Source organism: Ovis aries, chromosome 20, assembly GCF_016772045.2.
Source record: "Ovis aries strain OAR_USU_Benz2616 breed Rambouillet chromosome 20, ARS-UI_Ramb_v3.0, whole genome shotgun sequence".
Taxonomy (NCBI): Eukaryota; Metazoa; Chordata; class Mammalia; order Artiodactyla; family Bovidae; genus Ovis; species Ovis aries.
Window position 1 is genome coordinate 42564058 of NC_056073.1, and position 27282 is coordinate 42591339.

The 27282-nt window shown below is 43.0% G+C and overlaps 1 protein-coding gene across 10 annotated transcripts in view; it reads right to left on the reverse strand.

Annotated features, from left to right (window-relative positions):
- Positions 1 to 27282, reverse strand: part of PHACTR1 (phosphatase and actin regulator 1) — a 522692-nt gene that overhangs the window by 89759 nt on the left and 405651 nt on the right. For all 10 annotated transcript variants that reach the window (XR_006057296.2, XR_009597749.1, XM_042237252.2 and 7 more), the window contains one exon: positions 6596 to 6676. Coding sequence is in view for 8 of the 10 variants with exons in the window: in XM_042237252.2 (XP_042093186.1) it covers positions 6596 to 6676 (81 nt within the window). In the remaining 2 variants the exon portion in view is untranslated. The remainder of the gene's footprint in view (positions 1 to 6595; positions 6677 to 27282) is intronic.

Consider the following 27282-nt stretch of genomic DNA (forward strand, 5'->3'; position numbering starts at 1 on the left):
GGTTGCAGAGGGTTTGGGAGGCTGCTGGAGAAACCTGGAACTTCTCTGAGTAGGGGGTGACATGTTCGGATTTACAGAGAACCAAGCGAGAAGCAAATGCAGCCCAGAGGCTTTAATGCACATACCAAGACAACTTAAGGGTCCAAGAATTAGGTTACACGTTGTTTAGAGTTAGCAGTAGGACCGATGCTCCTGTTTCACGGCATTTAGGTCTCTGTGTAAAATATCACCTCCTCCAGAGGGCCTCCATGACTGCGTTGATAAAAAATCACGCCCCCAACCCTGAGTTTATCTCCTTACACTACTGCTTTGTTTGCCTGCAGAGAATTCATCACTCCTTGACAGGATATCCTATGCTTATTTAATTATCTCCTGACTCCTTTGGAAGAATGTAAACTGAGAATGTGAGGGTTTTACTCTTGGTTATCACTATAGCTTGACACCTGACCACCTGGCCCAGAGTGGGGAGTCAGTATCAATTTCCTGAATGAATGAACATTCCAGGAGTTTAGGAGAACCCTTAAGTTCTCACTAAAAAAAAAAAAAAAAGATTACGAAATTGGTGAATAGTTAAAAATAAGCTGTCTACAAAATGATAGGTTATTTTCCATCATTAGTTGGTTTCACATTTTTATTCTTCAGACTGATGATGGTCCACTGTAATGTTTACGCTGTGCTTTTCACAAAATTGCTATATCCATATTGTGAGAAATGTGGGAAACGGAGGAAAAAGCATTTAAAATGTTATGTTCCTACTCCATCATGATTAAACAGTTTAAATTTTTCTTCATAGTTTTCAAAGTTTGCTGCATTTTTATATGGCCTTGATAAATCCAGAGATCAAACACTTTTCTGATTTTTAAGGTTTTATCTAAACTTTCTTCTGAACTCTATACTTCCATGATTTGATAGGGAAGCCAATAAAAAATATGAGCCATCCAGCAGCTCCTGCTCATCACACCTGCATTCCATTAAGTGAAGGATTCCTGAGCTAGTTTCTACAGATATTGATAAAATCTCTGCTCTTCAATCTAAGCTCTCATTTTGCCTGACTTAAATTTAGTGACCATTTTGGGATTTTAACCTGCTAAGAAAAATATACTCCAGTATTATATATGCAGTATAAAAAGAATACTCCAGTATTCTTGCCTGGAAAGTCCTATGGACAGAGGAGCCTGGGGGGCTACAGTCCATGGGGTCACAATAGTCAGACATGATTTAGCGACTAAATCAACCAAGAATAAGATAAGCAATTTCTAGGAGAACTGTCAGAATAATCCAAAGTGTTAGTTGCTCAGTCGTATTCAACTCTTTGCAACCCCATGGACTGTAGCCTGCTAGGCTCCTCTATCCATGGAATTATCCAGGCAAGAATACCAGACTGGCTTGCTATTCCCTTTTCTAGGAAATCTTCCTGACCCAGGGATCAACCTGGGTCTCCTGCATTGCAGGCAGATTCTTAACTATCTGAGCCCAGGGAAGCCATAAGAAAACCTCAGTAATTCTGAGTTCGCTTTGCCTAAACAGGTGCACTTCTCACATCCCTACAGCTTATCTTTACACTTTCTATAAACAAGTAAGGCGTTATTAAGCAAAATCAATAACAAAGAGCTGGAAGAGAAAAGCTCACCTACTAAAGATAAACTGCTTTCCGCATTAGCAATATCATATCCAAAACACTGTAACTGCAGCGTGAACCCAGGCCGGCCCTGGCAGACGGGCTGACAGTCGCTACAGACCACTGGGCAGCTGTCAGGGACTGAATCTGTGCTGGACAGCGCTTTGCTGCCAGATGACCAGACTCAGGTGCTAACAGACTCGGTGCCAAATGAGGACTGACCAGCCAGGCGACAAGGAAGGACGGCCGAAAACCTATGAAATTTATCTCTGAAACGAACAACTTGGAAAAGGATGCAAGGCTCTTGGCCCCTTGCTGTTCACTCAGGTTGTGGCAATCAAAGTTTGTCTGTTCTACTCCCTAGGCTCTCAGACACAGCCGCTGACTGATGCTGTAGAGAAGGGAAGGATGATAACAAGCAAACAGCGTATTTAGAGGCTAAGAGGACGAGAGGGGAAGGACGAGAAGGCGATGAAGTCAGACATCGAGGGGCTGGGTTCTCTGCTACCCACATGGTAAGACAGTCGTGAAGGGGGCTGAAGATTCCTGAACCTGAAAAGGGACAACGATGTCCCTTCGTAACCCTGAAGGGGGCCTGAGCTAGAACAGGAATGTCAAGGGTTTCAAAAAATACGTACGATGATGACGATGAGATTATTACCAATAGAGGTTTGTTAACAATTTCTCAAGGATTTATGGAATGACTGCCACCAGTGCACTCTGCACGTTGTTACAGACGGAACTGTGTCCGTCCCCGCCAACTGTCCACATTTACATGTGAAGCCCAAACCCCCAACGGGACTGTATTTGGAGATGAGGCTTTTAAGGAAGTAATGAGGTTAAATGAGGTCCGAAGAGTGGGCCTTGGTCCAACAGGACTGATTTTCTTGTGAAAAGAGGAAGACACACCAGGACTGCACGCACGGAAGACCACGTGAGGTCACAGGGAGCCAGCAGCCGTCTGCAAGCTGACAGGCGGCCACACCAGAAACCAACCCTGCTGGCACCCGGATCCTGGACTTCCAGCCTCCAAAACCACGGGGAAATGCATTTCTGTAGTTTAAGTCACCAGCCTCTGGTTGTTATGGCAGCTTTGGCAATCTAAGGCAGATATGTGATCTCACGTCATCCACATTATATTATCATCCACACTTTTAAATACAGAAACAGAAGCACCAGAGGTGTTCAGCAAGTTGACTAAAGTTGCACAGCTCTTGCGAAGTGGAACTAGAACTGAATCCAAGCAATGACTTCAGGACTCATGTTCCTAACAGCTGATGAAACAGAATACAAGGTCATATGATTAATATCTACAGTGACAAAAAAGAAAGAAAAACAACGCTTTTATCAGAAAAATCTACAGTAAATACAATTTACTTTGCAATTTTACTTCTCCCCTTCTCATCATCCAAACAGTAAGTATTCTGGTGAGTAAGCCTGTCTCAAGCTTCTCTATCTGAGGTTTGGGGGGGTCTGGCAGCAAGCCTACAAGGTCCATGTTCTCTTGGAGTTAACAGGCCAGTGAGGAAGCCCAGTCAACCACCGAATGGAAAAAAGCAGACACTGATAAGCGCAAAGACAGAAATAAAACTGGAAGTTGTGGTGACAGGTGGGGGCCAGACCGGTCCTTTTCTCCACAGCCAGTGACTGAATGCATGCCATGAGATGACCTCAAACAGGACCCAGCTCCTAATTCTGGGGCAGCTCCTAGTGTGGGCTGGCAGCCCCCAGACTCAATGCACCCCCCGTTTCTTCCCCTATAAAGTAGGCCTTTTGCTCTAATGGTCTCAGTTCAGTTCAGTGGCTCAGTCGTGTCCAGCTCTTTGCGACCCCATGGAATGCAGGACGCCAGGCCTCCCTGTCCATAACCATCTCCCAGAGTTTACTCAAACTCATGTCCTTTGAGTCAGTGATGCCATCCAACCATCTCATCCTCTGTCATCCCCTTCTCCTCCCGCCTTCTATCTTTCCCAGCATTAGGGTCTTTCTTCTCTAATGGTCTACGGCTTCCTTGATTAAGTCAGAAAGTTATTTAGGCAATATTTACCCTAACTCAGTTATTAAGCTAGAGAAGGCAATGGCAACCCACTCCAGTACTCTTGCCTGGAAAATCCCATGGATGGAGGAGCCTGGTGGGCTGCTGTCTACGGGGTTGCACTGAGTCGGACACGACTGAAGCACCTTAGCAGCAGCATCAGCAGCAGCAGCAGTTATTAAGCATAATGGAAATTATAAAGACTATAAAATGTATTCTCTCCTTCAGAGGATTCCTGAAGTTTTCCAGTGAGAGACTCAGAGGTTGCAGGAAGAACGGAGGGAAGGGGAGGGATCACTGAACTGGATTGAACAGGCTTTAGTGCTGACAGTAATAGCCCCTGGATGCTGACTCTGGAATACCATACCTGCAGTCAGACGCTTCCCATCTTCACTGGAGAGGGAATGTGGAGAAAGGAGTTTGAGATGAAAGAGGCAAAGTTAAGATCAACAAAAGGGTATGTTTGGGGGACCTTAAAGAAGGCTGTGTGCTGAAGAATTGATGCTTTTCAAATTGTGGAGAAGACTCTTGAGAGTCCCTTGGACTGCAAGGAGATCAAACCAGTCAATCGTAAAGGAAATCAACCCTGAATATTCACTTCAAAGACTGATGCTGAAGCTCCAATACTTTGGCCACCTGATGCAAAGAGCCAACTCATTGGAAAAGACCCTGATGTTGGGAAAGACTGAGGGCAAAACAAGAGGGCGATGGAGGATGAGATGGTTAGATACCATCACTGACTCTACAGACATGAGTTTGAGCAAACTCCTGGAGACAGTGAAGGACAGGCAAGGCTGGAGTGCTGCAGTCCATGGGGCTGCAAAGAGCTGGACATTACTGAGCAACTGAACAACAACAGAAAGTAAGACGTTGGATAAAAGTGACAAACTTATGGATTCTTTTTCTCTGGAGAGCCTATTCAGCCAAAGAAACTGTCTCTTGGCGTGGCTTGCTCAGAAGTAGAAGGCCGGCATGGCTCACCCATGAGGTGCCAGAAGGCTATAATTAATGAAGAATTAGTCACTCAGTCAAGTCCAACTCTTTGCTGTCCCATGGATGGTAGCCTGTCAGGCTCCTCTGTCCATGGAATTATCCAGGCAAACATACTAGAGTGGCTTGCCATTTCCTATGCCAGGGGATCGTCCCGACCCAGGGATTGAACCTGGGTCTTCTGCACAGCAGGCAGATTCTTCACCACCTGAGGCACCAACTAATCCAGGAAACTTGAAATAATACAACTTCACACCCTACCAGTGAGTGGTGGTGAAGATTTTTTGTGTATTTAGTGAAATATACATGGGAAGATCATGTGTGTGTTTGGGGCTGTGGTATGACTGTTGACAGGGTACACTTGAACTCCTGGTTTGCCTGACCGAAAATATTCCAGAGGCCTTTCCAATACATTCATGATACATGACAACTTAGTTTTATTCAATAAACTTTACTAATTCAGATTCATTTTTTAAAACCCTTAAGAGCTGGCTAAAAATAAAGATTGAACTTTAAAATGTGTTAAAAATAGACTGGGTTTTATTTCATTAGTTTTAGAACACTCTAAATTGACACAGATTTTTCACTCTAATTGTTGCCTAGGAGATCTTATTACATACAAGGCCCTTACAACTTGCAGCATTTCAGAGTGGCAAAGTGTTGTAAAAATACTTTAAAAGTGCCATCAGGATGCTCCATGACAGGGGTGAATGCGGTGAGTCGTACCAGAGGAATAAGGACCAACTCACTGAGGACAGCAGAATCAGAGGAAAACACCCAGGTTAGAAACACACCTGCCTTTCGGTGTCAGGACACAAACTCACTGCGCAGAGGACCTATGAAAACGTGGTGAACTGTCAGAATTACAAGATCCCTTTGATGGTTAGAGTGGACCTTTAAAGGAGAGTGTGTGATTTAATAGTCTGGCCCAACAAACAACACTGGCATCAAATAGTAAGACCTGAAGAGTACTGACGGCCGTAACAAAGCTGGAATAAGAGTATGTCATTTCTCCTAAAGGACTTCCCTGGTGGCTCAGAGGTAAAGAATCTACTTGCCAATGCAGGAGATGCAGGTTTGATTCCTGGGTCAGGAGGATACCCAGGAGAAGGAGACAGCAACTTACTCCAGTATTCTTGCCTAGGAAATCCCACAGAGGGAGCTGGTGGGCATCAGTCCATGGGGTCGCAGAGAGTCAGACACGACTGAGTGACTAAGCACAGGCAAGAGACTAAACAACATTTCTCGTAAAGCTTTAAGTGAAGGGTGATGAGGGGAAGGGTGGAGAGGAAGGAGACGGGTTGGTGGGGGGCCGGTGATGACTAGTTAATATGCTGTGTAAACCATTGTGTAGCTTTGTATTTAAAGGCAGTAGTTCAACCAGCAAACGACACATGATAAGTCACTGGCGAACACTTGTGGACACATTCACAGAGCATTTGTAATCATTGTAAATATCATTTGAAATCTCTTACGTGTACATTTATATTTTATCATTTTCTTCACTTTGATTCTCCTACTGCTGGGAGAGGAACTGCCCAAAAAAAGCTGTTCGGGATATTCTAGAGCTTGTGGATTTTTAACATTTGTCTTGGGAATCCCTGGTGCCTGAAAGAACCGAAGCAATTAAATTCACCCCAGCTGTGTGTGTTCAGACACCAACAGGCTCACCCCCAGTACTGACACCATTCCTGGGGCCCTATCACTTTTCTTAGCATCCCGTGGTTTGATTCCAAAGCTGAGAAAAAGGGAGGGTTCACCTTCGCGACAATACCAATCACTTCAGCGCTGTCAGCTCCATTCTCTGATCTCTCCAGAAGTGTCTGGAGTTTTACAGGTTCAAACTCTGACAAAGCAATGCAGAGAACGAAATCCTGCTCTGAGAAACACACACACACAGATTCCAAGCATGGCTTCTTTCTGGCCCGTGGAGCCTGGAGTGGTCCCCTTACCTTTATCATAGATTTCCTTCAAGACCCCTCGTTTTATCAGCTCCTCTCTGCTTTGCCTCATGGATATTTTCCTTTCCAGGGCTGTAAGCAACACACAGAGAAGCAGGTGTGAGTCGGTAACAAAGACCATTTAAAAAAAAAAGCATATTTTAAGATGTACTAAAATATAATGCATGGGAAAGCTTCTGTAAATCATACATGACTAATGTAAGCTAATGATACCAGTGACCAGCTACTATGATCAGCATCTTAATCTGCTTATTTCATTTTATCTTCAAGACAATCCAATTACCTATGACGCAGGCATTTTCACTTCACTTTATTTAATCGTGATGTATGGTTGAGAAAACTGAACCACAGGGCAGCTCGACCACCTCTCAGAACCACACTGGGAAGAGGGTCTAGCATCCGAAGCCAGAAACGCTAACTTCATCCTCGGTTTAACTTCTGCATCACATAGCATCTTCTAGAGTGTGACCCTTCCTCAGAAAGGGATTCCTCAAAAGGGGTTCCTCTTTTAATTACCTAGTTCATACAGATCATGTCTTACTGTCTTCTTGAGGATTTAGTCGCTTCTCAACTATTAAAAGGTGGTATGAAAACATCTCTTCTAAAGCTCCCTGGATTGGTACCCAGGTTCCCGAGGAGAGACTGAAGGGGCAGGGGGAGACCTCCGAGGGACACCCACCTGTCTCTCTCGGGTCCCAGTGAGGAATGAAGGAATTATTCAGTTGCCAAACGTCCCTCTACGAGGACCCAGCCACTCACCTGAGCCAACCGCTCGGGCAAGCAGGGGCTGGGGGAGGGAAGAGGAAGCATTTCCTCGGATCAGTGGTGTGATGGAGGGCAAGTCAAGTGGGAACAGAGCCCACGAGTGGGGAAGGGGGGCGCGGTACACAGGGCAGGCCAGTGGCTCCAGGCAGGATGGGGGTAGGGGGGATTGGCAGGGCCTATAGAGGAAACAAAGCTATTCCAGCAAAGCTATTACATCTAGGAAGTACTGAGAGGAGGAAGTGAGAAGTGGTTGTGGTCCCTTCGGTCAGCTTGAGATTCTTTGCCTGCTTTGGTTACACAGTCATCCAGGTTGCGGGGGCGGGGGGTCAGAAACATCAGTTATAAAATATGAAAACAATTTTATGTAGATAAATTTAGATACAGTTTAATTAAACACACACAAGTCTCAACAGAATTTAATGCAAAAAATATATGAGTAAGAACTAGAAAGAAAGCAAGGAAACAAGAATTGTGATTGAACTCTGTTACCCACTAGCTGTCCGATCTTCACCAAGTCACTCTGCCAGTCTGGAAAGACACTGATGCCTCCCCTGCCAACATTTAACAGGTCCAGCCTGGGACCCGACAACTATATGACAGTAAAAAGCTCTCTGGGTTATCCTCAAGCATATCAGGACCGAAAATCCCTGATTATCCATTTTGAAACTTATTATTTTAAAGATGTATTCTAATGCCCTCCCTTAGATTACCAAGAATTCAGTGGTATGAGAAGGAAAAATAAATGTTAGCCCAGGCAGACAGCTTACTGAGAACATGTTAATAAGAAGATGGATGTATATAAACCTATAGCCCCCAGAAGTGAGGGCAGGAAGGCTGTATGGAAGGATAAGGGTTAGAAGTGAATGGGGAAACTATTAGGCAGTGTTCGCTTTGGGAGGTAAAGGAGTTTTATGTCCTGAACCAAAGGACAAGATATGGTGGGAAGAGGGCAGAATGTGCTCTCGTACAGAAGGGGGATGCCCGGGGAAGGGGAAGAGAAGTGTGTGCCGTTAGGTCAGAAAGTTCTGCCTGATTTTAAAAAACATTTGCTCAGCAGCACAATAGGAAAGACTGAATAGGCAAGATGAAGTGGGGGTTTTCAAGGTAAAAGTTTATTAGCAACCTTCCTGATGAATAAAGTGTCGCCCTGTCCTGAACCATGTAAATGAACAGATTTCCCTTCAACAAAACAAGTTTCCCAGGGGCTTTTCAAAACCGTGGAGTAAAGCAAGTGAAGCAGAGCCACAGACAGAAACGAAGGACCTGCAGGTAGGTGGGCAGAGCCCTGGACACGGAGGTCCGAGAGCTCCAGCACCAGCAGAATATGGACACTCTCAGGCCAACCACTGTTATCCGGACCTCAGCTGTCTCTCCACACTCAGGCAACAACTGAGGACTAGCTGCCCACAGTGCAAGGGACTCCATCTGGGCTGGGGATGATGGTAAGCAGAGGGACAGCCCCTCCCTCCCAGAGATCACAGGCTAAAGTGTGATTCAGTCATCAAAGGAGACGCCACCTCATCTATGATTGCAAACTGAGATGGGCCTCTGCTTCCATCAGAGCATATGCCAAATAACCTCCTCCACGGGGGAGCTGGGGCTTCCCTGGTGGCTCAGCAGTAAAGAACCCGCCTGCCAATGCAGGAGACTCGGGTTCAACCCCTGAGTTGGGAAGATCCCCTGGAGAAGGAAATGGCAACCCACTCTAGTATTCCTGCCTAGGAAATCCCACAGACAGAAGAGCCTGGCGGGTTATAGTCCATGGGGCTGCAAAAGAGTCGGACACGACTGAGTGCCTGAACAACAGCAACAACTGGGGAATTAGAGAAGGCTTTTCTCAGGAAGAGACCCCCAAGTTGGGTCTAAAAGCTGAATATATGTTATCTTAGCTCAGGGCAGTCAGGGAGGAAGTGGAAAACACTCCAGACAGAGCAAGCAGGGGGGATCAGGGTGCCGTGGACAAGCAGAGAGGAAGCCAGTGTGACTCACAGCCAACACCAGCTGGAGGACGATGGTTTGAGATGGCAGTCAGAGGGGAAGGGGGCGCTGGGCCATGCAGGGACTTCCTGACCACATTCTCCTAAGGGAAACGTGAAGAAACTGGTCAGGTTTCAGTTATTTGACAGACCAATGTCCACTTCAGCATGGAGGATGGACTGGACAGAGGCCAATTACTGGATGATTGCAGAAGTCTGGGCAGAAGATGAAGGCAGCTACACAAGGATGCTGAAGATAAACATGGAGTGGTTAAGAAATGAAAAAAAAAAAATAGTGACCACAAGAGCAAAACCATCAGTTAAAAACAAAAATAGTAAATCTAAGCAGATGATTAAATTAAACTTTAGCCCACAGTAAACGAGAGGGCAGCATTAAAATACAAGGATTAGATATAAAGCATATATCTAAAGATATATGGTGAAGATATCTTAAGATATAAAGGTGAAGGGGCTTCCCCAGTGGCTCAGTGGTAAAGAATCTATCTGCCTGTGACACAGGAGATGCGGGTTTGATCCCTGGGTTGGGAAGATTCCCTGGAGGAAGAAATGGCAATCCACTCCAGTATTCTTGCCAGAAAATCTCACGGACAGAGGAGCCTGGCGGACTACAGTCCCCAGTGTCACAGAGTCAGACATGACTCAGCAACTGAGCATGAGCATGGGCACATAAAGGTGAATTTCTAAAACCAATTATTTTAACCTCTAACACAATAGAACCAAAACAGAAAAAGCAGGAAGCTGACTTCCCCTGCCAAAAGGAAAATACAGGTTAGGTAGCAACAATGCAATTCCTTGGATCTTCAGAAAAGAACCAAATCTCTGGGCTGCAGTAAGTGTAAAACACTGTAAAAGGCTTTCAAGATAGTCGTGTGGCAACTGAGACACCAAAATAAAGTTGCATAAACAAGCAAGTGTGCAAATGCTAAAGCAGTGATATCCAGTCTAAAATTCCACACCAACACATGAAACAGCCTAAGAAGGACAAGGGGGGAAACGACTGATTGCCTTTTATAGACCAACAAAGAATCAGAAGAGTAGATCCAAACAGCTTTTAAAAAGCTTCACATATCCCCCTCTTTCTTGCCTAAAATGAGTGAGAGAAGGACTTCTCAATTACTGTACCCAATACAGCTCCCAAAACATATGAAAAGGTTAGCCCATCTAAGGAAGGCTCTCTAAGCTTGTCATTAAACAAAATATTAATGTAAAAGTCATCCAGGAAACCTTGAAAAGCATAGTTATTCTTGCACTTTTATCAACATCTTTTTATTTTCCATTTTTTTGATCTGTTGACATCTTGGGGCCACGCTGATCCTAGACTGGGCCCCTCGCGGGGAGCCTGCCTTTCCTATGCAAACCGACCTATCCAGAGCCCCACCCTCAACCACCTCCTTCACAGAGTCCTTACAGCAAATAGGCCATTCTTCCTCTGCCCTAATCACCACAGGGCCAGGTGCCAGACAACTGGAGACACTCCTTAAGCCCCAGAGTCCACTACAATGAGTCAAACCAGCCGGGTAAGCCCATTTACCCTGTCCTGCCCATTGCTTCTTGTGGAAACCACAAAAAAAGGCTCTTGCCCACCTTTTCCTCCCATTCTTTCTGCCTCCTGAACAACCCGTTTTGGCCCTCTATGGCCTGGCATGCCCTTTCTCTTGCAAGCTGTGAGGATAACAAACTCTTCAATGGCAATCGTCTCGATCTGTTGGCTTCACTATACCTGAATAATGAGAAAACCTACATTTAAAAACATGCCTATCATTGCACTGGTTTGTAAACAAAGGTAAAAAACTAAGGTTATTTTTTTCCCACAGCTTTATGTTCCATTTTATTGCTCGGAAGTCTGTTTACAATTGAGTGAAAGCTTTATAAATAGGAAGCCTGGTGAAAGAAGGACTCTCAACAGTAAATTCTATCAAAGCCCAGAGACCAGCTCTGGTAACGGAATAACAGCAGTTTTAATCACTTTTGTAAAAATTTTTTGAGCCAGTACTGCAGTTTATGCCATGTTTACTAAAAGCCAGTTCCTCATCACCTCCAATTAATTTTTTCAGTTTCCCTATACATTTGGATTTGTGCTAAGCCAAGGAATCCTATGCTTCTTTGACATCGAAGAATTAAAACTGGCATCTTGGAAGGGCTTGTTCTTGTTTAGTGAATGCCTGGGCTGGATAAATTTGTTAAAAATAGCTAGAACATTCTCTTTTTATTTTCTGCATGTGCAAACATGCATGCTTTTTTGAAAATTTATGGAAATAGATGAAGCATTTTAACAGTAAATAATTTAAGAAATGGAAAACAAACTTCTTTTTCATTGTCCCTCCTTACAAACACCCAGCTCATCACTTCTCACCACTGCCTTTCTTTGGTAATGTCCTTCTCTCTTTCCTCCGTCTCTCTCTGCTCCTTCTCCACACACTCCCACATGATATAAACACAGTTTTTAAAACCACAAATGGGAGCATTCTGCTCACATTATTCCACAACTCTTTTTTTCTCCTCTCATTTATGAATATGTTTTGGAAATCTTCCCGTTGGTACATACAAGAAAACACCTCATTCTTTTTGAGTACCGCCTACCATTACATGGATCTAAGTGCCAAATTCAGATTTAAATTGAAGAAAGTAGGGAAAACCATTAGATCATTCAGGTGTGACCTAAATCAAATCCCTTACGCTTATACAGTGGAAGTAACAAATTCAAGGGATTAGATCTGATAGACAGAGTGTCTGAAGAACTATGGAAGGAGGTTCGTGACATTGTACAGGAGGCAGGGATCAAGATCATCCCCAAGGAAAAGAAATGTAAAAAGGAAAAATGGTTGTCTTAGAAGGCCTTACAAATAGCTGTGAATAGAAGAGAAGTGAAAGGCAAAGGAGAAAAGGAAAGATATACTCATTGGAATGCAGAGTTCCAAAGAATAGCAAGGAGAGAAAAGAAAGCTTTCCTCAGCGACCAATGCAAAGAAATAGAGGAAAACAATAGAATGGGAAAGACTAGAGATCTCTTCAAGAAAATTAGAGATACCAAGGGAACATTTCATGCAAAGATGGGCTCGATAAAGGACAGAAATGGTATGGACCTAACAGAAGCAGAAGATATTAAGAAGAGGTGGCAAGAATACACAGAAGAACTACACAAAAAAGCTCTTCATGATCCAGATAATTGTGATGGTGTGATCACCAGCCTAGAGCAAGACATCCTGGAATGTGAAGTCAAGTGGGCCTTAGGAAGCATCACTACCAACGAAGCTAGTGGAGGTGATGGAATTCCAGTTAAGCCATTTCAAATCCTGAAAGATGATGCTGTGAAAGTGCTGCACTCAATATGAAAACAAATTTGGAAAACTCAGCAGTGGCCACAGGACTAGAAAAGGTCAGTTTTCATTTCAATCCCAAAGAAAGGCAATGCCAAAGAATGCTCAAACTACCGCACAACTGCACTCATCTCACATGCTAGCAAAGTAATGCTCAAAATTCTGCAAGCCAGGCTTCAACAGTACATGAACCATGAACTTCCAGATGTTCAAGCTGGTTTTAGAAAAGCAGAGGAACCAGAGATCAAATTGCCAACATCCACTGGATCATCGAGAAAGCAAGAGAGTTCCAGAAAAACATCTATTTCTGCTTTATTGACTATGCCAAAGCCTTTGACTGTATGGACCACAACAAACTGTGGACAATTCTTAAAGACATGGGAATACCATGAGAATACTTGAGAAATCTGCATGCAGGTCAGAAAGCAACAGTTAGAACTGGACATGGAACAACAGACTGGTTCCAAATAGGGAAAGGAGTATGTCAAGGCTGTATATTGTCACTCTGCTTATTTAGCTTATATGCAGAGTATACCATGAGAAACACTGGGCTGAATGAAGCACATGCTGGAATCAAGATTGCCGAAATACCAGTAACCTCAGACATGCAGATGACACCACCTTTATGACAGAAAGCGAAGAGGAACTAAAGAGCCTCTTGATGAAAGTGAAAGAGGAGAGTGAAAAATTTGGCTTAAAACTCAACATTCAGAAAACTAAGATCATGCGTCTGGTCCCATCACTTCATGGCAAATAAATGGGGAAATAGTGACAGACTTTATTTTTGGGGCTCCAAAATCACTGCAGGTGGTGATTATAGTCATGAAATTAAAAGACTCTTGCTCCTTTGAAGAAAAGCTATGACCAACCTAGACAGCATGTCAAAAAGCTGAAACATTACTTTGCCAACAAAGGTCCATCTAGTCAAAGCTATGGTTTTTCCAGTGGTCATGTATGGATGTGAGAGTTGGACTACAAAGAAAGCTGAGCACCGAAGAATTGATGCTTTTGAACTGTGGTGTTGAAGAAGACTCTTGAGAGTCCCTTGGACTGCAAGGAGATCCAACCAGTCCATCCTAAAGGAAATCAGTCCTGACTATTCATTGGAAGGACTGACGTTGAAGCTGAAACTTCAATACTTTGGCCACCTAATGCAAAGAACTGACTCCCTGGAAAAGACCCAGAAAATGGGAAAGATTGAAGGCAGGAGGAGAAGGGGACAACAGGGGATGAGATGGTTGGATGGCATCACCGGCTTGATGGACATGAGTTTGAGCAAGCTCCGCGAACTGGTGATAGACAGGGAGGCCTGGAGTGCTGCAGTCTATGGGGCTGCAAAGAGTTGAACACGACTTAGTGACTGAACTGAAGTGGCAGAACTAATTTCACCATCCGAAACTGAAGGAAGTTTAAGTTGCTTCACCTTTTTGGGCCTATAATAAACATTGCCAGTGTGATTATATCTGTTCAGGCACCCACATGAACAGGGATAAGAATTTTTCTAGTATGTATCACTAGACTTACTGGGCAGAGGGTGCTTTTGATGTGCTCCAGTACTGATGGAAGAAAGAAACTCTTATATTTCATAAAATGAGGAAATGGGGAAAAAAGCAATATCAATTCTTTTTAGTCATCTGCTTCTTCTCAGAGTACCAGGGCAGGGAGCTATTCATGTATTTCTCTAGGATAATCTATCTTTGTTTAATTCTCTGCACAACTGCCTTAAATTACACTCTGTATGGGATAGAAGTTTGAAGGGGAAAAAACAATTGATAAATGATGAAATCTACAGTAGCTTACTGCAGAGCCTTATGCCTTCAGCAGTTAAAATAGTCAGCCTGCAAGTACTGGGTTGGCCAAAAAGCTCATTTGGGTTTTTCTGTAAGATGGTGTGGGGAGACCTGACTGAACTGTTTGGTTAATCCAGTAAAATCTGTAGCCTTCATCCCTTTAAAATTGGACAGCTCCAGTGAAAGTGGATTTAGGCTAGAGACCTACAAGCAACAAATGGAATGAGCCTCCGGAACCCGGAATCTACCTCTACTTCCCATGTGACATCGTAAAAAGGAGGATTATTAATATGCTGCAACAATTACAGCCTAGGAAAACCCAACATGAAACAATCAGCCCACAGTTACATTATTTCCATCTTCTTTAAGATGAAGAGAGTCTCCAAGTTAAGTGCATACAAACAATATATAAAAGAGAAAGAAAAGCAAAGATTTGGAGGAACAGAATAAACCCAGAAGTCTTCCATTTCAAAAGATTAGAGAGACAATGCCATTTATCTCTTATTTTGTAAGAAAATAAATGAGAAAAGCAACAACACTGTTGATCTAAGTGGAGGAGGAAATGGCAACCCACTCCAGGATTCTTGCCTGAAAAAGTCCACGGTAAGAGGAGTGTGGTATACAGTCCATGGGTTGCAAGGAGTTGGATACAACTGAGCATGCATGTCAATCTAAATGCCGTGTTGAAGAAAGAAGTAAAAAAAAATTCAATCCTAAATGCTTAGTTTTAGACAGAATCGTATGATAAACACACTCAAGAATTTCTGTTAATCTAGAAGCTATCTGTGTAAGCACCAAATTTTTACCAACTCAGATGATTTCAGGAGTCCTATGCATATCTAAACATTTTGCTAAGTGTAGAGTCACTAGGCAAGAAGGTTTTTCCATTGATTATCCAAAGAAAAGCTTACTGAACCTAATTCAAGATGCAAAACATCTTTTAAAATATTTCATAATTAACATCAAATGATCCTCAATATCAGAGACTGAACAACAAGGTCTTACTGTATAGCACATGGCAATAAATCCAATACCCTGTGATAAACCCCAGAGGAAAAGAATATGAAAAAGAATGTGCGTATATATATATAAATGAATCACTTTGTTGTACAGCAGAAATCAACACAACATTGTAAATCAATTATATCTCAATAAAATTAAAAACAAAACAAAACAGAGGCACTGTTGAAAACTCTTTTCCCTCTAAAAATCTAAAGCATGTGGAAATTCCACCTAAAGGTTAGAAACTAGCAGTTCAGTGTCTTCATCACGTAGGCATAGCTCCATACTTCCCCCATTGTTACAATATGAACTTCAGCGACGGTGCAAGTGGAGTGAGTACGTGAATGAAGTTCCTCATTTCCAGCACGGCAACCCACCCACTGTACTTGGCCAACGCTGGTAGCTAGCTTAGATAAACTCTTCACAGCCCGTGAGGCAGGAGATGAGATTATTTGTTTACTGTTGCTTGTGATCACACCCAAGTCATCTAGATCAGCACTTCCCCCAGTCTGTTCTGCAGAATAGTAACCCCCAGAGATGCTCTGTGGAAAGGGTTTGAGGACAGTAATTTTGGGACATGCCATGTACCACTAGAGAACCACTGTATTCATTAGCAGGAGAGGACCTACAGAAACCAGTTTAACCCAGTGTTTCTCTCAAATTCATTTGACAATATAACCCTTTCATAGAGGACCATGGGGACTTTTATTCTGAGGAAAATCTTTTGGGAAACACCGATCTAAATGTCAGGCTGGGACTTCCCTGGTGGTCCAGGGGTTAAGAATCCGCCTTCCAAGGCGGCGGATGTGGGTTTGATCCCTGGTCCGGAAACTAAGGGGTTTCCCAGGTGGCTTAGCGGTAAAGATTTCACCTGCCAATGTAGGAGCCGCAGGTGCGACCCCTGGGTCAGGAAGATCCCCTAGAGGAGGAAATGGCAACCCCTCCAGTATTCCTGCTGGGATAATCCTGCAGACAGAGGAGCCTGGATGGCTACAGTCCATGGGGTCACAAAGAGTCAGAGGCGACTGAGCACGCATGCAGGGAACTAAGATCCCACATGCCAAGAGGCAGCTGAGCCTGCGTGCCACAACTAGAGAGTCTGAGCCACAGTGAAGGACCACCCATGATACAACGAAGATCCTTCATGCCACGGCTGGGACCCAATGCAGCCAGAAAAATAAATGTTAAAAAAAAAATAGATGCCAGGTTGCAGGAAGCGTATATTGTAAAAAGGAGCCAGGGAGGTCAGCTCTTCCAACACAGCAGGGACACAGAGGGGTCAAGATTTTTTACAAAGACCTTTCTGGTCAAAGTTTGAGTCAAACAGAACTGAAAACCCGAAATCCTGCCATATTAAATGAGCAAGGCATGACCAACCAGAAAAATCCGCATGGAGCAGAGTGACCAGGCATCCACCTGTTTGTCTTGCGGTTCTGGTAGGAATTTCATTTGGCAGACATCTGTATTCCAGCGGTCTCCCTGGATGGGCAGCCTACTATCCATCCCCCAAATAAGTAAAGACTAGACATAGCCTTGATCAGCTCCATACTAAAGTGAAGTCTCTCAGTCGTGTCCGACTCTTTGCGACCCCATGGACTGTAGCCTACCAGGCTCCACTGTCCATGGGATTTTCCAGGCAAGAATACTGGAGTGGGCTGCCATTTCCTTCTCCAGGGGATTTTCCCAACCCAGGGATCGAACCCGGGTCTCCTGCATTGCAGACAGACGCTTTACCATCTGAGCCACCAGGGAAGCCCAAAATAACAGCTTGGCTTTGGACATAATTGGTTTTCTGACAGTAATGCAGACAGTATAATTTCCTCTGGAGTCAAAGAGCATGAAAGTTGGACATGTCATTAGCACAGATGAGGCAATTTATTTTCCTCTTACTGTTGGAGAAGTGCCTGCAGCCAGGCCCCACCGGAGCCTTATCTACCCATGAAGTGTAGGAGAAAAAGGATGACAGGCTTGTTTTTAAGCTGTAAGTTGTGTTGTTAACAGCACGTTTCTCATGAATCTTGATTTGGATCCTGGTTTGAACAAACTAGCTGTAAAAGTGTTTGGGGGAGTCAGTTGGGAAAATGTGAATATTAGATGATATCGTGTTGTGCTTAGTTGCTCAGTCATGTCCGACTCTTTGTGACCCCCATGGACTGTAGCCCGCCAGGCTCCTCTGTCCAAGGGATTCTCCAGGCAAGAATACCGGAGTGGGTTGCCATGCCCTCCTCCAGGGGATTTTCCCAACTCAGGGAGTGAACCCAGGTCTCCCTCATTGCAGGCAGATTCTCCACCATCTGAGCCACCACGGAAGTTCTAGACGATATTAGGGAATTACTATTAGTTTTGCTACCTATGATAATGGTCTTGGAGTGATATAGGACATTTTCCTGAGTTTTTAGAGATGAATGATTAGAGATGTCTGTTATTTATTTTGATTAAAAAAACCCATGAATATGGCCATATCTTAGTAACTCTTAGGCTATATAACTACACAATTGTACAATGATATCATCATATGATTCTCTCATGTTTGAAAATTCTCAAAATAAAAAGTTAACACACAAAAATGAATGAATCCTACAAGTAATGCTGAGTTAAAAGAGAAAGACAAATGAACACACATACTGTGATTCCATTTACATACAGTTTAAATGCTGGAAAAACTAAATGTATGGTTTAGAGATGTATGTTCTCTAAACTCAAAACTACAAAGAAAGACATGATGAAAATACAGGACAGTGACCACCTTTGATGGGGAGGAAACCTGCAATCAGAAGGCACATTAAGGGATTCCCAGATGCTGTCTCTCTAGCTTTCTCTCTCTCTCTCTCTCTCTATATATACACACACACACACACACACACACACACACACACACACACACACACACACACACACACACAGACTTGGCAGCAGTTATATGACGTTCGCTTTAAAACCATCTGTTAAACTATACATTGAGGTTTAATGAATTTTCTCAATGTATGTTTTATTTTCCAAAGCAAAAACATTCAAAGGACCTTCTTACTAACTCTGCTTCTCTTTTTACTGATCCACTAGTCTCTGAAGGGGAATAAGAACCCCAGCCACCATATAATGCAATTATACAGCTGGCCAGCAGACTAGAAAGAAAAGATGATCGTAAGACAATAAAAGCCACAGGTTCTTTCCTGGTCATTTCTTTAAATAGTTCAGATATTAACACAGATGATTTCTCCTAATGCCTTTCAGTATCTGGACAGCAGGTGAGAGACCGTAAGTTTTGGGGGGAAGAAAGCTGACAGAAAGTTTTAGAGGTGAGTAGTTTTGCAGAACTAAGAATTCAGATTTTTGAAAACAGGATAGACTATTCTTGAGGTCCATGTGCTCTTGGAGAAGGACATGGCAACCCACTCCAGTGTTCTTGCCTGGAGAATCCCAGGGATGGGGGAGCCTGGTGGGCTGCCATCTATGGGGTCGCACAGGGTTGGACATGACTGAAGCGACTTAGAAGCATTCTTGAGGTCCATCCTGGAAGCAACATGTAAGAAGCCATTTAGGGGAGTGTTGCAATGTATGGATGTGAGAGTTGGACTGTGAAGAAGGCTGAGCGCTGAAGAATTGATGCTTTTGAACTATGGTGTTGGAGAAGACTCTTGAGAGTCCCTTGGACTGCAAGGAGATCCAACCAGTCCATTCTAAAGGAGATCAGCCCTGGGATTTCTTTGGAAGGAATGATGCTAAAGCTGAAACTCCAGTACTTTGGCCACCTCATGCAAAGAGCTGACTCACTGGAAAAGATTGATGCTGGGAGGGATTGGGGGCAGGAGGAGAAGGGGACGACAGAGGATGAGATGGCTGGATGGCATCACTGACTCGATGGATGCAAGTCTGAGTGAACTCTGGGTGTTGGTGATGGACAGGGAGGCCTGGCGTGCTGCAATTCATGGGGTCCCATACAACTGAGCAACTGAACTGGACTGAACTGCCAGGCTTAGGCTCAAAGCTCTGGGGAGGGTGCTAAGGAAAGTTTGTTACAGTTTGTAGATTCCACGTGCTCTCTCTCGCTCTACTCTAATTTGCTCTACTCCAATTTGCAGAGGAAAAGTTCAGACCAAATTGTAACAGAATATCCATCAGTTTTGTCTTCTGAGATTTATAAGACACAGCAGAAATAATTCTTTCTCCATTTAAAACTAAGATCTGAAAAATAATGTATGTTAAGCCCTGTTTACAACCTTCACTTCATTCTTTCACCTATAGATCACCCACTATAAGGGACCTTTCTCATTAAATGTGGAAGAGGTGGCCCAACAGTGATCGAGAATGCAGTGGAATGAAAGTATTTATGTTAGAAATAAAGGTTTGATGCTTTAGGGTTTGTTTCTATTACTCAGAGGGAAGTATGTCCTAAAATCTAATTTTTTTGATTGTGTAAGCTAAGCTAAGTCACTTCAGTCATGTCCAAGTCTGTGTGACCCCATAGACGGCAGCCCACCAGGCTCCCCCATCCCTGGGATTCTCCAGGCAAGAACATGAGTGGGTTGTCATTTCCTTCTCCAAAGCTACAATTCACTTTTCCACTGGGTTCTCTGCTACCTCTAACACTTCCCTTGCCCTCCCAGGAATAAAAAGAAAATCCATTGATTTTGAGTTAGTTAAGTGAGTTTCTCTTCCGGATGCAGGGAGCGTAATGCTACACTGTATTTCATTTCAGACACCTAATTATTATTGATCGCTTTATGATTGAAGAGTGCTGCCCAAAGCACTGAAGAAGGAAATCTGAAATTCTGCCCAGAACAGTTTAACACCCCCCAGCAACCACCTGTTACCTAAAAGATAAGAGGGCACTTGTTCAAAGGGCTGTGTAGTGCCAAGTTAGCTTGTTTTTCCACTCATGGTCTGATCAACTCTGATGCAATGAAGTTTCCAGAAGGCAGTGCTGCGATGTAAATCTTCCTTCTCTAATGCTTTCTAAGACAGAGACGACAGTGTTAGATTGAGGGCTTTTATTTGTTCTTATTATCTAGTCAGAACTAAAGTCAACATTTTTGAACAAAAATTTTGAAAATACTATGTATAGTTATGTCAAATGTCTATTCAGATGAATATTTTGCCTGAAAGGGATATTTTTATGAAGACTCGATTTCTCCTTTCCATTGCCATGGTAACACTCACACTGTATAATATTAGGAACTACTCATTTCCATGTAGTACTTCATTGTAAGTCTCACAACAACTCTAGAGACTTCGGACTATTATCACTATTTTGCAGATAAAGATGTTAAGCAACTTGCCCAAGGTGAAAAACTGCACTTGAACCCAAGCTGCATGATTCCAGTGTGTGGAAGCTTAAGTGTGGTATTAAACTACCCATCTACGGCTCTCAAAGCCAGGAATATGCCTGTCAACTTATCCAGACTATCTGTAAATAAACAACCGTGTACAGACAGGCTACAGTGCATACATAAAGAACGAAAGATGTAACATTCACTCACTTCTGGCCAAAACTTTGTCGCTTGTAAGATCATTTCTCAAATCATCTTATTAAAGCTTAGCTGTGATTTAGCTGTCACCAGATGAGGTTTCACAAAAGAAGACAAAGCATCCGGTCTTGCACATAAAACTTGATAAACTATGATTGTTTTTAGAATCCCACTGAACTTTAGGAAAAAGTTAAACCAGCCAAAGGAAATACAGGGTCACACAAAAACTTATCATTTCACTCTTTTCTTTGATATGAGTATGATAAACGATGTTCATGTTTAGGAAAGTCAGCATTGACTCAGTTACTTCTCATTGATCACTTCTGATGGGGAGAACTATACAGGTAAGAAATGTGCGGTTTGCTATGTCCTTGAAAAACTGAGTTACATAAAGACTTTTATGCCAAAGCAAAACAGAAGTGCTCATGAAGAAGAAATGCATAATAATCACATGTATTAAATAATAAAACCTTGCAAATCTAAGAGAAAGTCCCAGTAACTTAGGACTCTCCTTTCCTTTTCTGCACACCAAACGTACTTTTTCATTTCCATTTCAATCTTCTCCTCTTGCAAGGTAAGATGCTTCACCCAGAAACAAACGGTTTGGGTATCCTTTTTCCAAGCATTGACCAGCTAATGATAAAAACAATGTGGCCAAATAGCCATGACCTTCAAATAGGAGAAGAGAATTATTCATCTGTATTAGGAGGGGAAAAAAAAAATCAACCTTCAGTAGCTAGCTACTATTCCCTAAAAAAAAATCCCAAAATATCTGAATAGCAGGTGTGTGAATTGAACATTTACCCAGGCAGCAACTGGAAAAATTGAAAAACATAAACACTGCCAAAAGAAGAAATCTCAAAATAAATGCAATGAAGAAGAAAGGTCCAGAAGCATGGGGCTATTCAGAGCTCTCCCTGAGGCTCTGCTTGTTCTTACAGACGCTATTAGTCCCCCCCCCCCCCCCGTAATGACAAGGCAGTGAGATGACAAGCAGCACGGTGTGCCCTTAAATGAATGCTCAGCTCTCCATTCATCTTTTGTGGTTGCAACTTCTGAGTTTTGTTTCTGATGGGTATTTTTGCACTCCTTTGGAAGTAACTGTTATATGCACAGTGAAAGCTGACAAACGAGCAACCTTTAATTCACCAATGAAAATAGCAGAATTCAATTTCCTTCTTTGCTTGGGAATGATTCTTTATGACATCATGTGTGGATCTTTTTTTCCACATAACACTGTCTAGCAGTTTCTCATTTCTAGGGATTGACTCTCAATGATGAGCTGATTTGAGGAAATGTCTGGACCAGGGCAGCAATTTATTTTTTATTATTTATTTTTATTTTATTAATCGGCTGCACCAGGTCTTAATCGTGGCATGCAAACTCTTCCTTGCAGCATAAGGGATCTATTTCCCTGACCAGGGATCAAACACTGGCCCCCTGCATTAGAAGCGTGGAGTCTTAGCTCCTGGACCGCCAGGAAAGTCCCCTAGAATTCAGATTTAATGATCATTAGTACCATCTCGGGCTTCCCAGGTGGCGCTAGTGGTGAAGAACCTGTCTGCCACAGTGGGAGACATAAGAGATGCCGGTTCGATCCCTGAGTCAGGAAGATCTCCTGGAGGGGGGTTCCAGTATATTTTGCCTGGAGAATCCCATGGACAGAGGAGCCTGGTGGGCTATAGTCCACAGGGTTGCAAAAAGTTGGACACGACTGAAATGACTTAGGATGCACATACGCAGTACCATCTCAGCTTGAGTGAGTGAGCGGATGTAGTGTTTGATCGCCGTGGTCTTGCCAGGAATCCAGCTGACCTCAACCGTGCTCACAGGCCAAGTAAATCATCAACCCCTTTTCTTTCTTCCTCACAAGCCCACAAAGTGGCTTCCCTGGCCTTGTCGGCAAGTTAATAGAAAATCTTGCCCAAGGTTGTGTCTAAACAATATTACAGGAGTGAGTGCTGAAAACAGATCAGTCAGCTTGATTTGATTTCTTTCCCTGTTAAAACATCCTGTCACCTCACAGAGCTAACGCGATGAATTAACTGCTGTGAAAGCATGAAGACAGGGCCAGAACAAACACTTTCCGTCAGAACTCTCAGCTCAGGGACTCCATCAGCTTAGCCTTATTTAAATTGTGGTAACATACATAAAATCAACCATCATAACCACTTTCAAGGGTACGGTTTGGCAGTGTTAAGTATATTCACATGGCTGTGTGACCAATATTTTCATCTTGTGGAAACGAAACTCTGTACCCACTGAACAGTAACTCCCCCTTCTTCTCCCTGCTGCACAGCCCTTAGGAACCATCCTTCTACTTTCTGTATCTGTCAGTCTGACTACTCTGGGTACCTCGTATGCGTGAAATCAGACAATTTGTCTTTTCTCTGTGACTGGCTTGTTTCACTTAGCAAGGTCCATCCATGTGGTAGCATCTGTTGGGACTTCTTTCTTACAGCTGAATAAATATTCCGTTTTATTTGTATAACAGTGTATTCTGCTTATCCATTCATCTGTCGACGGGCCCTTGGGGTTGCTTCCACTTCCTGGCTATGGTGAATAACCCTGCCATGAGCATGCGTGTGCAAATATCCTTTGAGATCTTGCTTTAGTTCTTGTGGGTGCATACTCAGAAGTGGAATGGCTGCACCATGTAGGCAGAGGTTCTGTTTACTATTTTTAGGAACCACCATACTGTCCTCCAGAGTTACTGCAACATTTTACATCCCCAGCAAAAGTGCACAGGGCTCCAATCTTTCCACATTCTCACCATTTTTGCTTTTTTAAAAGCAGCCATCCAAATGAGTGTGAGGAGATGAGCTTAGTTTGAAGAGGTCAAAACTCAGGGGCAGGAAAATTATAAGAATCTAGTATCTAATATCTGGCTATGAGCTTAAATGCTTTTAAAAGTTGCCATTTATTCACCTCAGGGCACAGAAATATTACAAGCTAAAGGCCTCCTTTGACCCTCTGGGATTATAAGACTTGATTTCTTTACAGGGGAAAAGTAAGGATACATTTTATGGCAAAGATGAATAAGTTAAGAAGGAAGGTTATATTTTTCAGAGAAAGAGATAAAGGTTTCATTGTTATTGTCACTTTTATTTTCAAAATAGAAACTTATCCAGAAATTTCTTCACAATTCATGAAGGACAGTAACTTCACTGCAAATTCTTGTATCTCTCCACTGTGTGTGATTAAAGTCTTTCTACAGAGTCAACATTTCCAGTTTATGAGGAAACCTGGCTACTTGGTATGTACTTATTCTCTTTGAAACTTCTATGGGGCTTGAAACAATGCTGTCTACTCAACCTGAGTTCCTCAAATGAAAATTTAGGAGGAAATACAATTGCGTCCAAAGGTAGTAAGTATAGACTTTGTAAGGTTTTCTACTCTACGCTTCAAACAGATGGAGAATATATTTATAATGAAAAAAAAGAATCTGTGACTATGTAAAACAGGTATTGACAGACTTTTTCTGTAAAGGGCCAGAGAGCCACTGTCTTTATGGAAACTATAATACTCAACTCTGTCACAGCAGCTCTAGACAGCATACAAATGAATAAGGCAGCTGTGTTCCAATAAAGCTTTATTTACAAACACAGGACTGGAGCTGGATTTGCCCTGTGGGTCATAGTTTGCTAACCCCTGCTCCAGAAGACCCAAGAAAAGGAACTTTACAGAGTTTTCCTGTCAGTTGAAAGAGGAAGAACAAATCTTCAAGCATTGTGGCAAAAAAAAAAAAAGGACAAACAGCAAAAGAAACCTTGACAACATTTCTTTCAAAACTAAGTACAAAACTGTGGCTTTCCCGTAAAAAAAAAAAAAAAAAAAAAAAAACATACCTCAGGGCTCCAATGTTACTTTCACGCCTTTGATCCTTGATCTAAAGAAGCTTATAATACATGAGAATCGATATAACCTCAGATGTAGAAACCTGGGATCCTAAGTCGCTCGAAAGCTAGAGTTTAGCTTTACAAAGAAGAAAATCTCAGGTAGAAATGGCCCGATTCATCACAAGTAACTTAAATTCTTGCTGTCAGGAGAAGGAAATGACATTTTCCTCATTAAATGCAATTGGAGGCTCCCAGGTAACCACTGGAAGGGAATGCTGGACCAATCCCTCTCACGTCCACCCATTTCCCCCTTGTGCTTGGCCCAAAGTGGTGACAAAGACTCTCTCCTTGACCAAACTCAAGTCTAAGTCTAGAGGTTTTCTCTGAACCTCTTGTTGACCTGGCCTCCACCTGGGCCTGTGTGTGTGTGTGTGTGTTACGTCACTCAGTCATGTCCAGCTCTTTGCGACCCCCGTGGACTATAGCCCACCAGGCTCCTCTGTCCATGAGATTTCCCAGGCAAGAATACTGAGGCGGATTGCCATTTCCTTCTCTAGTGGATCTTCCCCACCCAGCATCGAACTGGGTACCCCTTATTGCAGGCGGATTCTTCACTGTCTGAGCCTCCAGGGAAGCCCCACCTTGGCCTGGAAGAAATCAATTTTCAACACAAACGATTTTATCCATCCCTCCCCCGCCCCATCCCCCACACTAGGAGGCTTGAAGAAACACAGTTTCCAGCAGCTCAAGACTGTGTCCCTGGGGTGATGACTCTAGTCCCCCGAAAGTACCTGACTGAAGCTCAGTGCTGCCAAATGAAGGGGCTGCTTGTTCCAGGCAAAACCCGACACAGGCTCCTGGCTCCCTTTTCTTAGGGCATTTACTTTAGAAAACTGGTAGGAGTAGGTCCTTTCTCTGTCCCTTCAAGACAGACACAGATGTTCATGTGCCTTCTACAACCCAGGAGCATCTTTCTCAGGGATGTGGAAGCCAGGCCTTTGAAGCCTAATCATGAAAAACGACAGAACCCCTGTCTCTGAGGCTCTGTGGGAGGCTGGGAGCCAAACTTCAATAACAGCCTGCGAATAGACACAGACGGCCTGCTCACAGCGCTGACCGGCTCCGGGACCTTTAGCAAACCCAGAGTTTAAAGGCGTCTAGCCTTTTGTTTGCATGAAGCTGAGCTCAGGTCACACGGGGTACTACCACTGAATAGTAAGGACTAACATCTGTCTCACTGCCTGCAACTAATGTCCAGCTTTCTCTGTGACTATGGTTATTGCTCCACATTGCCTTCAAGAGACACGGTTCCATCTTCAATGCTCAGGCCCTAAGAAGGACAAAACTCCCTCCTCTTTTTTTTCGTTAGCAGGTGGGAGACACATCGCCTCTTCAATCTTAAGGGGCCCAATCAGCCTCTGATGCTTCACAGGCGAATCCAAGAGACGCATTTTCCTCTCCCACCACCTGGAGCCTGCTTGACCCCTTTCAGGTTTCTAGAGAGCCTGGCCTCCTTGTCCAGGTGGATGACAACAGGAACGGGCTCACTCAGTCCCAGTCCCCACGTGCACGGACCATCTGTGCAATACAACCATATCTCAGTACAATACAGCAGCAGAGAAGCCAAACCACAGGAATTCCCAAATACAGAAACCAGAGTTACTTTATTTTCATTTTGGACAAATAAGAGGAGGGGGAAAGGCATACGGATGCCTTAATCCCAATGATTTAAACCTACCAGTGAGACAACTCTTGAAAGTACCACTGTATGTAGCACCTCTGAATTCAGATGGTTTGTGCCCAAATCTAGTTTACACGGTTATTCATTTATTCAGTTACCAAAAACTGAATATCTTTATAGTTAAGGTACGGGACTAGCTTCAGATGGTGGGCACATTCCATTAACATTCCTCAGTACACCTTGAAAAATTAATTTTTGTCTTCTGTACTTTATGTGTGTATATATATGTAGTGTTATTGATATACTGTTTAAATCAACTTCATTTCTTTTTTTTGTCTGCTTGGTTTAGTTTATGGGAAATTCTGAAATCCCTGAACTTGTCAAATTTTGTTTTTTCATAAGTACTTTAAAAGTACTTATGGCCTGTTTTATAAGTATTTATAAATTCATAGTCAATAATATCTTCTTGATTAATATCTCTTCATTGCTATACATGCTTTTACATTGAATGTAGTTTTGTCCTTTTAGTTAATAGTTGCTGGATAGTCTTTTCCTTTTTTTCTTAATTCACTACTCTTTTTTTATATGTTATAAAATACAACACATATGCTAAGTACGGTAAAAACCATAAATTTCAAGTATAATAAATGATTATAAAGTGAACACCCATGCAACATCCAAGAAATAGAACATCACCAGCACTCCGAAATGCCTTCCCCACACACCATATGTGTCTTCCCCCAAGAGATAATCATTAGCTTGGCTTATGTTAATCATTTACTTGTTTTTTCTTTTTTTAAAAAATAGTTTTGCCAGTTTTGT